The 13,794-nt window shown below is 38.2% G+C and overlaps 1 protein-coding gene across 1 annotated transcript in view; it reads right to left on the reverse strand.

Moving 5' to 3' along the window:
- FAM227B (family with sequence similarity 227 member B) overlaps positions 1 to 13,794 on the reverse strand; it is a 220,773-nt gene that overhangs the window by 168,995 nt on the left and 37,984 nt on the right. Inside the window, exon 9 of the mRNA XM_088024783.1 lies at positions 1,255 to 1,381. Within this exon, the coding sequence (XP_087880909.1) occupies positions 1,255 to 1,381 (127 nt within the window). The remainder of the gene's footprint in view (positions 1 to 1,254; positions 1,382 to 13,794) is intronic.

Below are 13,794 nucleotides of genomic sequence, written 5' to 3' on the forward strand. Positions count from 1 at the left end.
CTCATTTAACCTAATTACCTCTTTAAAGTCCTATATTGAAATGTAGTCACATTCTGAGGTGTACTGGGGGTTAGAACATCAAAATATGAATTTTGGGGGACACAATACAGTCTAGAATAGGTCAGTAGGAAAGTTGTCCTGTTCTTCATCACATTTTTTCGTATAGTATCTTGGCATGAATGCTGTGTCCATTCCCTTTTTATTTCTTATATTAGAATTAGTTGGATTTTTCTCTATAATTAGGAGACTCTTGACTGTGTGTGTTGACTGAGTGGGGGTTGGTTTCTCAGGGCTATTTTCTAGTCTTTACCTCTCAAGGGCTCCCTTGTGAAAATATGAAACATGTTCTTTTAGAAATGGTTTGGTTTCTAAGAACTGGTATAAAACAGTTTAAAAAAATCAGTCAAAATTTGTATCAAATGATTTACAAGAACTGTTTGAAAACAGCTTCTGGTAGTCCATAAGAGTAAAGGAGTCTTAAAAAAAAAAAAAGTGTTGGGAAGGTCACTCCGGAATATGAAACTATGTTAGTTTTAAACTCAAGTACCTAAATCTCTAGCTAAATGCTCTAGGATAGGACTTTCCTTCCCTTCAGCCTTTCAGTCCTATCACTCCCAACCTACACATATACCATGATTCAAAAAACAACTTTTCCTTGATTAGTGATTGTATTTCTGCGAGGAACTCAGTTAGCTTTAGAATTTAACCAATATTGTTTGCCATAAAAATGTAAGTAGCATTCCAAAGAAACTTAAACTATTTACCTTCCAAATATAAATACATATAGTATAACTTTATTTTTATGGAAATTCACTTTTCTATAATAATTCCATTGTCTGTAAAATTATTTGGCTTCTAAAGGTTAATTTTGTTATAGCAAAACTTTCAGAAGAAAATAATTATTTTTTAAAAACATAGGCATCAATATGGCATGCTTTTTTTTAAAGATTTTATTTATTTATTTGAGAGAAAGAGAGAATGAGAGAGAGAGAGCACGAGAGGGAAGAGGGTCAGAGGGAGAAGACGACTCCCCGCCGAACAGGGAGCCCGATGCGGGACTCGATCCCGGGACTCCAGGATCATGACCTGAGCCGAAGGCAGTCGCTTAACCAACTGAGCCACCCAGGCGCCCAATATGGCATGTTTTGTAAGGCAAAGAATTACCAATTTTTTTAGCTGGAGTAAACAAGATACTGTATACGAATAGTTTTAGGTATCAAAATAATGATCAATATGTAAATGATATACTCATACCTGACAACCAAAGAAAAATATTATTCCCCAGATCCTCTTTAAATTCATCATTAAAAAGATTACTCGATTCTGGAAATGCTTCCTGGAATGTTGCATAGATGGCCTGTGCCAAACAATCAGGATACACCTACCAAAAATAGAGTCATATTAGAATAATTTTATATTTTATATAGTATATGTCAACCACCAAAGAAATTATTATTAAGTCTGTGAAATATACATGTCCCTTTTTTCTTAGAGCTTGCATTTGGCGACTTATAACTTCTTTGTACCCCTAATTGAGGGACATGAACAAAGAAGAGTTGCAAATAAAGCCAATTTGGCTATTTGTTCACATTTTAGAAAATTTAATATGGATAAAAAGATGAAGTTAACAATTAAGATAAAGTTTGATGAGTCTATTTTAAGTTTTGATGATTATTTCACTTAGAAAATTTAATTTGGATAAAGGATGAAGTTAACAAGATTAGGTTTGATGATTATATATATATTTTTTAAATTTTTATTGTTATGTTAATCACCATATATTACATAATTTGTTTTGGTGTAGTGTTCCATGATTCATTGTTTGTTCATAACACCCAGTGCTCCATGCAGAATGTGCCCTCTTTAATACCCATCACCAGGCTAACCCATCCCCCTACCCTCCTCCCCTCTAGAAACCTCAGTTTGTTTTTCAGAGTCCATCATCTCTCCTGGTTCGTCTCCCCCTCTGACTTACTCCCCTTCATTCTTCCTCTCCTGCTATCTTCTTCTTTTTCTTTTTTCTTAAAATATGTTGCGTTATTTGTTTCAGATCTGTGATTCAACAGTCTTACACAATTCACAGCGCTCACCGTAGCACATATCTTCCCCAATGTCTATCACCCAGCCACCCCATCCCTCCCACCCCCGACCACTCCAGCAACCCTCAGTTTGTTCCTGAGATTAAGAATTCCTCATATCAGTGAGGTCATATGATACATGTCTTTCACTGATTGACTTATTTCACTCAGCATAACACCCTCCAGTTCCATCCATGTCGTTGCAAATGGCAAGATCTCATTCCTTTTGATGGCTGCATAATATTCCATTGTGTATATATACCACCTCTGCTTTATCCATTCATCTGTCGATGGACATCTTGGCTCTTTCCACAGTTTGGCTATTGTGGACATTGCTGCTATAAACATTGGGGTGCACGTACCCCTTCGGGTCCCTACATTTGTATCTTTGGGGTAAATACCCAGTAGTGCAATTGCTGGATCGAATGGTAGCTCTAATTTCAACTGTTTGAGGAACCTCCATACTGTTTTCCAGAGGGGTTGCACCAGTTTGCATTCCCACAAACAGTGTAGGAGGGTTCCCCTTTCTCCACATCCCCGCCAACATCTGTCGTTCCCTGACTTGTTAATTTTAGCCATTCTGACGGGTGTGAGGTGGTATCTCATTGAGGTTTTAATTTGGATTTCCCTGAAGCCGAGCGATGTTGAGCACTTTCTCATGTGCCTGTTGGCCGTTTGGATGTCTTCTTTGGAAAAATGTCTGTTCAGGTCTTCTGCCCATTTCTTGATTGGATTATTTGTTCTTTGGATGTTGAGTTTGATAAGTTCTTTATAGATTTTGGATACTAGCCCTTTATCTGATATGTCATTTGCAAATATTTTCTTCCATTCTGTCGGTTGTCTTTTGGTTTTGTGGACTGTTTCTTTTGCTGTGCAAAAGCTTTTGATCTTGATGAAATCCCAATAGTTCATTTTTGCCCTGGCTTCCTGTGCCTCTGGTGATGTTTCTAGGAAGAAGTTGCTGCGGCTGAGGTCGAAGAGGTTGCTACCTGTGTTCTCCTTTAGGATTTGGATGGACTCCTGTCTCACGTTTAGGTCTTTCAACAATTTGGAGTCTATTTTTGTGTGTGGTGTAAGGAAATGGTCCAGTTTCATTCTTCTGCATATGGCTGTCCAATTTTCCCAACACCATTTGTTGAAGAGACTGTCTTTTTTCCACTGGACATTCTTTCCTGCTTTGTCAAAGATAAGTTGACCATAGAGTTGAGGGTCCATTTCTGGGCTCTCGATTCGGTTCCATTGATCTATGTGTCTGTTTTTGTGCCAGTACCATACTGTCTTGATGATGACAGCTTTGTAATAGAGCTGGAAGTCCGGAATTGTGATGCCGCCAGCTTTGCTTTTCTTTTTCAAGATTCCTCTGGCTATTCGGGGTCTCTTCTGGTTCCATACAAATTTTAGGATTATTTGTTCCATTTCTTTGAAAAAAATGGATGGTATTTTGATGGGGATTGCATTGAATGTGTAGATTGCTCTAGGTAGCATTGACATCTTCACAATGTTGGTTCTCCCAATCCATGAGCATGGAATGTTTTTCCATTTCTTTGTGTCTTCTTCAATTTCTTTCATGAGTATTTTATAGTTTTCTGAGTACAGATCCTTTGTCTCTTTGGTTAAATTTATTCCTAGGTATCTTATGGTTTTGGGTGCAATTGTGAATGGGATCGACTCCTTGATTTGTCTCTCTTCTGTCTTGTTGTTGGTGTATAGGAATGCCACTGATTTCTGTGCATTGATTTTATAGCCTGCCACTTGACTGAATTCCTGTATGAGTTCTAGCCGTTTTGGGGTGGAGTCTTTTGGGTTTTCCACATACAGGATCATATCATCTGCAAAGAGTGAGAGTTTGACTTCCTCTTTGCCGATTTGGATGCCTTTGATTTCTTTTTGTTGTCTGATTGCTGTGGCTAGGACTTCTAATACTATGTTGAATAGCAGTGGTGAGAGTGGACATCCCTGCCGTGTTCCTGACCTTAGGGGAAAAGCTCTCAGCTTTTCCCCATTGAGAATGATATTCGCTGTAGGTTTTTCATAGATGGCTTTTATGGTATTGAGGTATGTACCCTCTATCCCTATACTCTGAAGAGTTTTGATCAAGAAAGGATGCTGTACTTTGTCAAATGCTTTTTCTGCATCTATTGAGAGGATCATATGATTCTTGTTCTTTCTTTTGTTAATGTATTGTATCACATTGATTGATTTGCGGATGTTGAACCAACCTTGCAGCCCAGGGATAAATCCCACTTGGTCGTGGTGAATAATCCTTTTAATGTACTGTTGGATCCTATTGGCTAGTATTTTGGTGAGAATTTTTGCATCCATGTTCATCAGGGATATTGGTCTGTAATTCTCCTTTTTGATGGGATCTTTGTCTGGTTTTGGGATCAAGGTAATGGTGGCCTCCTAAAATGAATTTGGAAGTTTTCCTTCCATTTCTATTTTTTGGAACAGTTTCAGGAGAATAGGTATTAGTTCTTCTTTAAATGTCTGATAGAATTCCCCTGGGAAGCCATCTGGCCCTGGACTTTTGTTTCTTGGGAGATTTTTGATGACTGCTTCAAGTTCCTTAGTGGTTATAGGTCTGTTCAGGTTTTGTATTTCTTCCTGGTTCAGTTTTGGTAGTTGATACATCTCTAGGAATGCACCCATTTCTTCCAGGTTATCTAATTTGCTGGCATAGAGTTGCTCATAATATGTTCTTATAATTGTTTGTATTTCTTTGGTGTTGGTTGTAATCTCTCCTCTTTCATTCATGATTTTGTTGATTTGGGTCATTTCTCTTTTCTTTTTGATCAGTCTGGCCAGGGGTTTATCAATCTCATTAATTCTTTCAAAGAACCAGCTCCTAGTTTTGTTGATCTGTTCTACTGTTCTTTTGGTTTCTATTTCATTGATTTCTGCTCTGATCTTTATTATTTCTCTTCTCCTGCTGGGTTTAGGCTTTATTTGCTGTTCTTTCTCCAGCTCCTTTAGGTGTAGGGTTAGATTGTGTATTTGAGACCTTTCTTGTTTCTTGAGAAAGGCTTGCATTGCTATATACTTTCCTCTCAGGACTGCCTTTGCTGTATCCCAAAGATTTTGGACAGTTGTGTTTTCATTTTCATTGGTTTCCATGAATTTTTTTAATTCTTCTTTAATTTCCTGGTTGACCCATTCATTCTTTAGTAGGATGCTCTGTAGTCTCCATGTATTTGAGTTCCTTCCGACTTTCCTCTTGTGATTGAGTTCTAGTTTCAAGGCATTGTGGTCTGAAAATATGCAGGGAATGATCCCAATCTTTTGGTACCGGTTGAGACCTGATTTGTGACCTAGGATGTGATCAATTCTGGAGAATGTTCCATGGGCACTAGAGAAGAATGTGTATTCCGTTGCTTTGGGATGGAATGTTCTGAATATGTCTGTGAAGTCAATTTGGTCCAGTGTGTCATGTAAAGTCTTTATTTCCTTGTTGATCTTTTGCTTAGATGATGTGTCCATTTCAGTCAGGGGGGTGTTAAAGTCCCCCACTATTATTGTATTGTTGTCAATGTGTTTCTTTGCTTTTGTTATTAATTGCCTTATATAATTGGCTGCTCCCATGTTCGGGGCATAGATATTTACAATTGTTAGATCTTCTTGTTGGATAGACCCTTTAAGTAGGATATAGTGTCCTTCCTCATCTCTTATTACAGTCTTTGTTTTAAAATCTAGTTTGTCTGATATAAGGATTGCCACTCCAGCTTTCTTTTGGTGTCCATTAGCATGGTAAATGGTTTTCCACCCCCTCACTTTCAATCTGGGGGTGTCTTTGGGTCTAAAATGAGTCTCCTGCAAACAGCATATGGATGGGTCTTGTTTTTTAATCCAATCTGATAGCCTGTGTCTTTTGATTGGGGCATTGAGCCCATTTACATTCAGGGTAACTATTGAAAGGTATGAATTTAGTGCCATTGTATTGCCTGTAAGGTGACTGTTACTGTATGTTGTCTGTGTTCCTTTCTGATCTTTGCTGCTTTTAGGCTCTCTCTTTGCTTAGAGGACCCCTTTCAATATTTCTTGGAGGGCTGGTTTCATGTTTGCAAATTCCTTTAGTTTTTGTTTGTTCTGGAAGCTTTTTATCTCTCCTTCTATTTTCAATGACAGCCTAGCTGGATATAGTATTCTTGGCTGCATATTTTTCTTGTTTAGTGCTCTGAAGATATCTTGCCAGTCCTTTCTGGCCTGCCAGGTCTCTGTAGATAGGTCTGTTGCCAATCTAATATTTTTACCATTGTAGGTTACATATCTCTTCTCCCGAGCTGCTTTCAGGATTTTCTCTTTGTCTCTGAGACTCGTAAGTTTTACTATTAGATGTCGGGGTGTTGACCTATTTTTATTGATTTTGAGAGGGGTTCTCTGTGCCTCCTGGATTTTGATGCCTGTTTCCTTCCTCACATTAGGGAAGTTCTCTGCTATTATTTGCTCCAATATACCTTCTGCCCCCCTCTCTCTTTGTTCTTCTTCTGGGATCCCAATTATTCTAATGTTGTTTCGTCTTATCGAATCACTTATCTCTCGAATTTTGCCCTCATGATCCTGTAGTTGTTTCTCCCTCTTTTTCTCAGCCTCTTTACTTTCCATCATTTGGTCTTCTATATCACTGATTCTCTCTTCTGCCTCATTTATCCTAGCAGTTAGTGCCCCCATTTTTGATTGCACCTCATCAATAGCCTTTTTGATTTCGACTTGGTTAGATTTTAGTTCTTTTATTTCTCCAGAAAGGGTTTCTCTAATAACTTCCACGCTTTTTTCAAGCTCAGCTAGTATCTTTAAAGTCATGATTCTGAACTCTAGGTCCAACATCGTACTAATGTCCGTATTGAGTAGGTCCCTGGCTGACGGTACTACCTCTTGTTCTTTTTGCTGAGGTGATTTTTTTCGTCTTGTCATTTTGTCTTCCAGTAAGTGGTCGCTTCTCTGTTCAGATAGTTGTTGCTACTCTCCTCTTTGATCTCCTGTTGAGTTCGTAGGTGTTCAGAATGGTTTGATCCCTATTCAGCTGAATTCCTGAGACCAGACGAAATCTAGGTCTCCTACTCCTCCGCCATCTTGCTCCGCCCCTTGATGATTATATTTTAAGATAAGGTTTGATGATTATTTATTTCATTTAACCTTGGTATTGTTATCCTCTTTTAGAAAGTGACATATACAGATCATTATAAGAAAAAGTATATTTATGTATTTTTTAATTAAAATATAATTGACATATAACACTATAAGTTTAAGGTATACAACATGTTGATTTGATACACTTACATATTGCAATACGATTACCACTATAGCATTAACTAAAACCTCTATCACCTCACATAATTATCATTCTGTGTGTGTGTGTGTGTGTGTGTGTGTGTGTGTGTGTGCGCGCATGCGCGTGGGCGTGTGGTAAGAGTAGCAAGCATATTTTTAAATAACTGAAGTCTGTTTAGTGAGTTAACATATTGCAGTTACTATTGTATTGTTTGCATACGAAAACCATGATCAGATATCAACAATTATATGGTTCTACTGTTATTCTATTAGGCTTAAAATCCCTAAACTACTAAATTCCTCTTAGGAAGTAACTAAACATAAAGGTTACATTTTTCTTTAAATTTTTTTAAAAAAAAATTTTATTTATTATACTCAGCAACCAAATAAATATCTAAAATCACATTTAGCCCTTAATATTAAACATAAAATTTTGTAATCTAAGTGTCTCTTAGAGGTCACTGTCCTAATCCTTGGAGTGTGTAAATGTTCATTTCTACAGCAAAAGGGCTTTGCAGATTTCATTAAGTTAAAGATCTTAAAATGGGGAGATTATATTGGATTATCCAGTGTGTCTTAATTGCAATCACAAATGTCTTTATAAGAGGAAGGCTATGGAAATTTTTACTACATCAGAGAAGAAGGCAATGGGATGGCAGAAAAAAGAAATTAGAATAATATGACCAGAATCCAAGAAATGCTGGCAGCCACCAGAAGCTAGAAGAGGCAAGAAATGGATTCTCCTTTAGGGCCTCTTAAAGAAATTGTCCCTGTTGATACCTCAATTTTAGCCCTGGAAGACACATTTTTGGACTTCTGGCTTCTATAACTCTAAAACAATGAATTTTTATTGTCTTAAAGGTCACTAATTTGTGATAATTTGTTATAGCAACAGTAAAAACTAATACAGTCATCTACTCCAGGTGGTAAGTGATAATATTTGCTGGTAAGTGATAATATTCTTTGAAGTACTCCATGATTTTTTTTGGTGGTGGTGGTGGGGGGAATGCTTTAACATATTTGTGTATTTAGTCTTACTGAAATGAATCATGAACATTTTTACTACCAGGAACAATCATGTATTTTGGTATAAAAAAATCATACTATTAAGATTAAAAGGTTGACAAGGTGAATAAGGGGAAATTCTAAAAGTTTTCTGTGAATATCTCATCTTCATGATTAAGGATTATTCACCATGACCAAGTGGGATTTATCCCTGGGCTGCAAGGCTGGTTCAACATCCGCAAATCAATCCACGTGATACAATACATTAACAAAAGAAAGAACAAGAGTCATATGATCCTCTCAATAGATGCAGAAAAAGCATTTGACAAAGTACAGCATCCTTTCTTGATCAAAACTCTTCAGAGTATAGGGATAGAGGGTACATACCTCAATACCATAAAAGCCATCTATGAAAAACCTACAGCGAATATCATTCTCAATGGGGAAAAGCTGAGAGCTTTTCCCCTAAGGTCAGGAAAGCGGCAGGGATGTCCACTCTCACCACTGCTATTCAACATAGTATTAGAAGTCCTAGCCACAGCAATCAGACAACAAAAAGAAATCAAAGGCATCCAAATCGGCAAAGAGGAAGTCAAACTCTCACTCTTTGCAGATGATATGATACTTTATGTGGAAAACCCAAAAGACTCCACCCCAAAACTGCTAGAACTCATACAGGAATTCAGTCAAGTGGCAGGCTATAAAATCAATGCACAGAAATCAGTGGCATTCCTATACACCAACAACAAGACAGAAGAGAGACAAATCAAGGAGTCGATTCCATTCACAATTGCACCCAAAACCATAAGATACCTAGGAATAAATTTAACCAAAGAGGCAAAGGATCTGTACTCAGAAAACTATAAAATACTCATGAAAAAAACTGAAGACACAAAGAAATGGAAAAATGTTCCATGCTCATGGATTGGAAGAACAAACATTGTGAAGATGTCAATGTTACCTAGATCAATCTACACATTCAATGCAATCCCCATCAAAATACCATCCACCTTTTACAAAGAAATGGCACAAATAATCCTAAAATTTGTATGGAACCAGAAGAGACCCCGAATACCCAGAAGAATATTGAAAAAGAAAAGCAAAGCTGGCGGCATCACAATTCCGGACTTCCAGCTCTATTACAAAGCTGTCATCAACAAGACAGTAGGGTACTGGCACAAAAATAGACACATAGATCAATGGAACAGAATCGAGAGCCCAGAAATGGACCCTCAACTCTATGGTCAACTCATCTTTGACAAAGCAGGAAAGAATGTCCAATGGAAAAAAGACAGTCTCTTCAACAAATGGTGTTGGGAAAATTGGACAGCCACATGCAGAAGAATGAAACTGGACCATTTCCTTACACCACACACAAAAATAGACTCCAAATGGTTGAAAGACCTAAACGTGAGACAGGAGTCCATCAAAATCCTAAAGGAGAACACAGGCAGCAACCTCTTTGCCCTCAGCCACAGCAACTTCTTCCTAGAAACATTGCCAAAGGCAAGGGAAGCCAGGGCAAAAATGAACTATTGGGATTTCATCAAGATAAAAAGCTTTTGCACAGCAAAAGAAACAGTCAACAAAACCAAAAGACAACCGACAGAATAGGAGAAAATATTTGCAAATGACATATCAGATAAAGGGCTAGTATCCAAAATCTATAAAGAACTTATCAAACTCAACATCCAAAGAACAAATAATCCAATCAAGAAATGGGCAGAAGACATGAACAGACATTTTTCCAAAGAAGACATCCAAACGGCTGACAGGCACATGAAAAAGTGCTCAACATCGCTCGGCATCAGGGAAATCCAAATCAAAACCTCAATGAGATACCACCTCACACCAGTCAGAATGGCTAGAATTAACAAGTCAGGAAATGACAGATGTTGGCGGGGATGTGGAGAAAGGGGAACCCTCCTACACTGTTGGTGGGAATGCAAGCTGGTGCAACCACTCTGGAAAACAGTATGGAGGTTCCTCAAACAGTTGAAAATAGAGCTACCATACGATCCAGCAATTGCACTACTGGGTATTTACCCCAAAGATACAAATGTAGGGATCCGAAGGGGTACGTGCACCCCGATGTTTAAAGCAGCACTGTCCACAATAGCCAAACTGTGGAAAGAGCCAAGATGTCCATCGACAGATGAATGGATAAAGCAGAGGTGGTATATATACACAATGGAATCTTATGCAGCCTTCAAAAGGAGTGAGATCTTGCCATTTGCAACGACGTGGATAGAACTGGAGGGTGTTATGCTGAGTGAAATAAGTCAATCAGAGAAAGACATGTATCATATGACCTCACTGATATGAGGAATTCTTAATCTCCGGAAACAAACTGAGTGTTGCTAGAGTGGTGGGGGGTGGGAGGGATGGGTGGCTGGGTGATAGACATTGGGGAGGGTATGTGCTATGGTGAGCGCTGTGAATTGTACAAGACTGATGAATCACGGATCTGTACTTCTGAAACAAATAATGCAACATATGTTAAGAAAAAAAAAGAAGATAGCAGGAGGGGAAGAATGAAGGGGAGTAAGTCGGAGGGGGAGACGGACCATTAGAGACGACGGACTCTGAAAAACAAACTGAGGGTTCTAGAGGGAAGGGGGGTGGGGGGATGGGTTAGCCTGGTGATGGGTATTGAGGAGGGCACGTTCTGCGTGGAGCACTGGGTGTTATGCACAAACAATGAATCATGGAACACTACATCAAAAACTAATGATGTAATGTATGGTGATTAACATAACAAGAAAAATTATTAAAAAAAAGGATCAAGTGTCAAATTGTGTTGGGAAAATTTCTGAAGGTCTATCATTGTATGACACTGGAAGAAAGTGAAGTAAAATTCACACTAAATATGTTTAGATTCAGCTAATTTGTACTGAATAGTGGGACATGATGACGACCTTAAAATTCTTAAAAATTAATAAACTTCTCTTTGTTAGGTAAGGTAAATCAGATGAGCAAGCAGTAACAAAACCCTGACTTGTTTGAATGAGTTAAAAATAATGGAAATTTGTCAATAAGAGATAAGACTTTATTTCTACTTAAACAGCTTTGGGGGAGATAGATGTATAGCAAGGTGTCCTCATTCTCAAGCATAGAAACTGGGAGTATTAAAAGAAGACTGAACCCAGGCCAAGGGGTCAAATCACCAAGATGTACATCTTATTCTCAAAGAGGCTTTGAATCTTGATTAAACAACTTCTTATTTCTCCTCAGAAAAAGCCACAGAAAATAGGGACCCAGAAAAAAATCAAGTCGTGATTTGAGAAAGGTTATAAATATAACATCTATCGAAAGGCATATCCAACCCAGGGGAGAACATTTGGACCAAAAGTGTAGGGCTATAAATTGGAGAATGGGGGATATGCAATGGTGCCAGTACTTCCTTTGTGCACTTTAAAAAGGCCTGTTATCCTTTTCTCAAGAGCATTATGTTAAAGCATGCTTAATTTCATCAAACCATACAGGTAGGCTAGGCTCACTCACCACAAAAGGACAGACTAAGTAAAAGATTATGGATAGGAGAAACAGCTATTTTTGTCATTTCTAGACAATTTGCCCAAAATCCTAACCATTAACTAACTTTTACATGGAAATAAGAAAAAATATTTCAAAATTGGCAGAGAAAAATCCTAGTCCATCTTTCAGAACACCACTATTCTACAAAATGACAATTTATGAATCACAGTTCTAATCAACCTCTTCCAGCTATGGAACTGAGAGACTAAATGTGTTGCTAAGATCAACCAGGTAATTAGTAGCAGATTCTGAACATGAGACCAAGTCGCCTTATTATCAGTCCACTACTGGTTTCCTTTTATAGACACTGCACATATATGGCTTTGAGTAAGAAAGGTAGGTTAAAACTGAACATATTGTCTGGCAATGTAAGTTTGTTTATATTTTCGTTGTGAAGGATATTTTACTGTTTTTAAGTTTGTTTTACCCATGAAAACAGTTATCAACTCCAAAATATGAATGTGTATCTGATTTACAGATGTCAACACAACAAGGCATCTGAATGAGACTTCTGCTTTGAGGTGCTGGATGTTTAAATTTAAAAGTATGTAATGAAATTCCTACACATTTTATTTTTCTTTTATTTTTATTATTTTTTAAATAATGTAATGTATTATTTGTTTCGGGGTACAGGTCTGTGATTCAACAGTCTTACACAATTCACAGCGCTCACCATAGCACATACCCTCCCCAGTGTCCATCACCCAGCCACACCATTCCTCCCGCCCCTCTTCACTCCAACAATCCTCAGTTTGTTTCCTGAGATTAAGAGTCTCTTATGGTGGGGTACCTGGGTGGCTCAGTTGTTAAGGGTCTGCCTTCAGCTCAGGTCATGATCCCAGCATCCTGGGATCGAGCCCCGCATCGGGCTCCCTGCTCTGCGGGAAGCCTGCTTCTCCCTCTCCCACTCCTCCTGCTTGTGTTCCCGCTCTCCCTGTCTCTCTGTCTGCCAAATAAACAAATAAAATCTTAACACACACAAAAAAGAGTCTCTTATGGTTTCTCTCCCTCTCTGGTTTTATCTTGTTTCATTTTTCCCTCCCTTCCCCTATGATCCTCTGCCTTGTTTCTCAAATTCTTCATATAAGTGAGATCATATGAAAATTGTCTTTCTCTGATTGATTTATTTCACTAAGCATAATACCTTCTAGTTCCATCCATGTCATCGCAAAGGCAAGATTTTGGTTTTTTTGATGGCTACATAATATTCCAATAGTGTGTGTGTGTGTGTGTGTGTGTGTGTGTGTGTGTGTGTGTGTATTTATCAATCTTCTTTATCCATTCATCTGTTGATGGACATCTAGGCTCTTTCCATAGTTTGGCTATTGTGGACATTGCTGCTATAAACATTGAGGTGCAGATGCCCCTTCAGATCACTACATTTGTATCTTTGGGGCAAATACCCCGTAGTGCAATTGCTGTGTTGTAGGGTAGCTCTATTTTCAACTTTTTGAGGAACTTCCATACTGCTTTCCAGAATGGCTGCACTAGCTTGCATTTCCACCAACAGTGTAGGAGGGTTCCCCTTTCTCCACACCCTCGCCAACATGTTGTTTCCTGACTTGTTAATTTTAGCCATTCTGACTAGTGTCAGGTGGTATCTCATTGAGGTTTTGATTTGGATTTCCCTGATGCTGAGTGATGTTCAGCACTTTTTCATGTGTCTGTTGGCCATTTAGATGTCTTTGCAGAAATGTCTGTTCATGTCTTCTGCCCATTTCTTGATTGGATCATTTGTTCTTTGGGTGTTGAGTTTCATAAGTTCTTTATAGATTTTGGATACTAGCCCTTTATCTGTCATTTGCCAATACCTTCTCCCATTCTGTCTGTCTGTCAACAAATCTTTTGGATTTGTTGACTGTTTCCTTTACTGTGCAAAAGCTTTTTATCTTGATGAAGCCCCAATAGT

This window comes from Eumetopias jubatus, unplaced genomic scaffold (genome assembly GCF_037043125.1).
Source record: "Eumetopias jubatus isolate StellerSeaLion01/CBP00866 unplaced genomic scaffold, mEumJub1_p1.0 scaffold_7, whole genome shotgun sequence".
Taxonomy (NCBI): domain Eukaryota; kingdom Metazoa; phylum Chordata; class Mammalia; order Carnivora; family Otariidae; genus Eumetopias; species Eumetopias jubatus.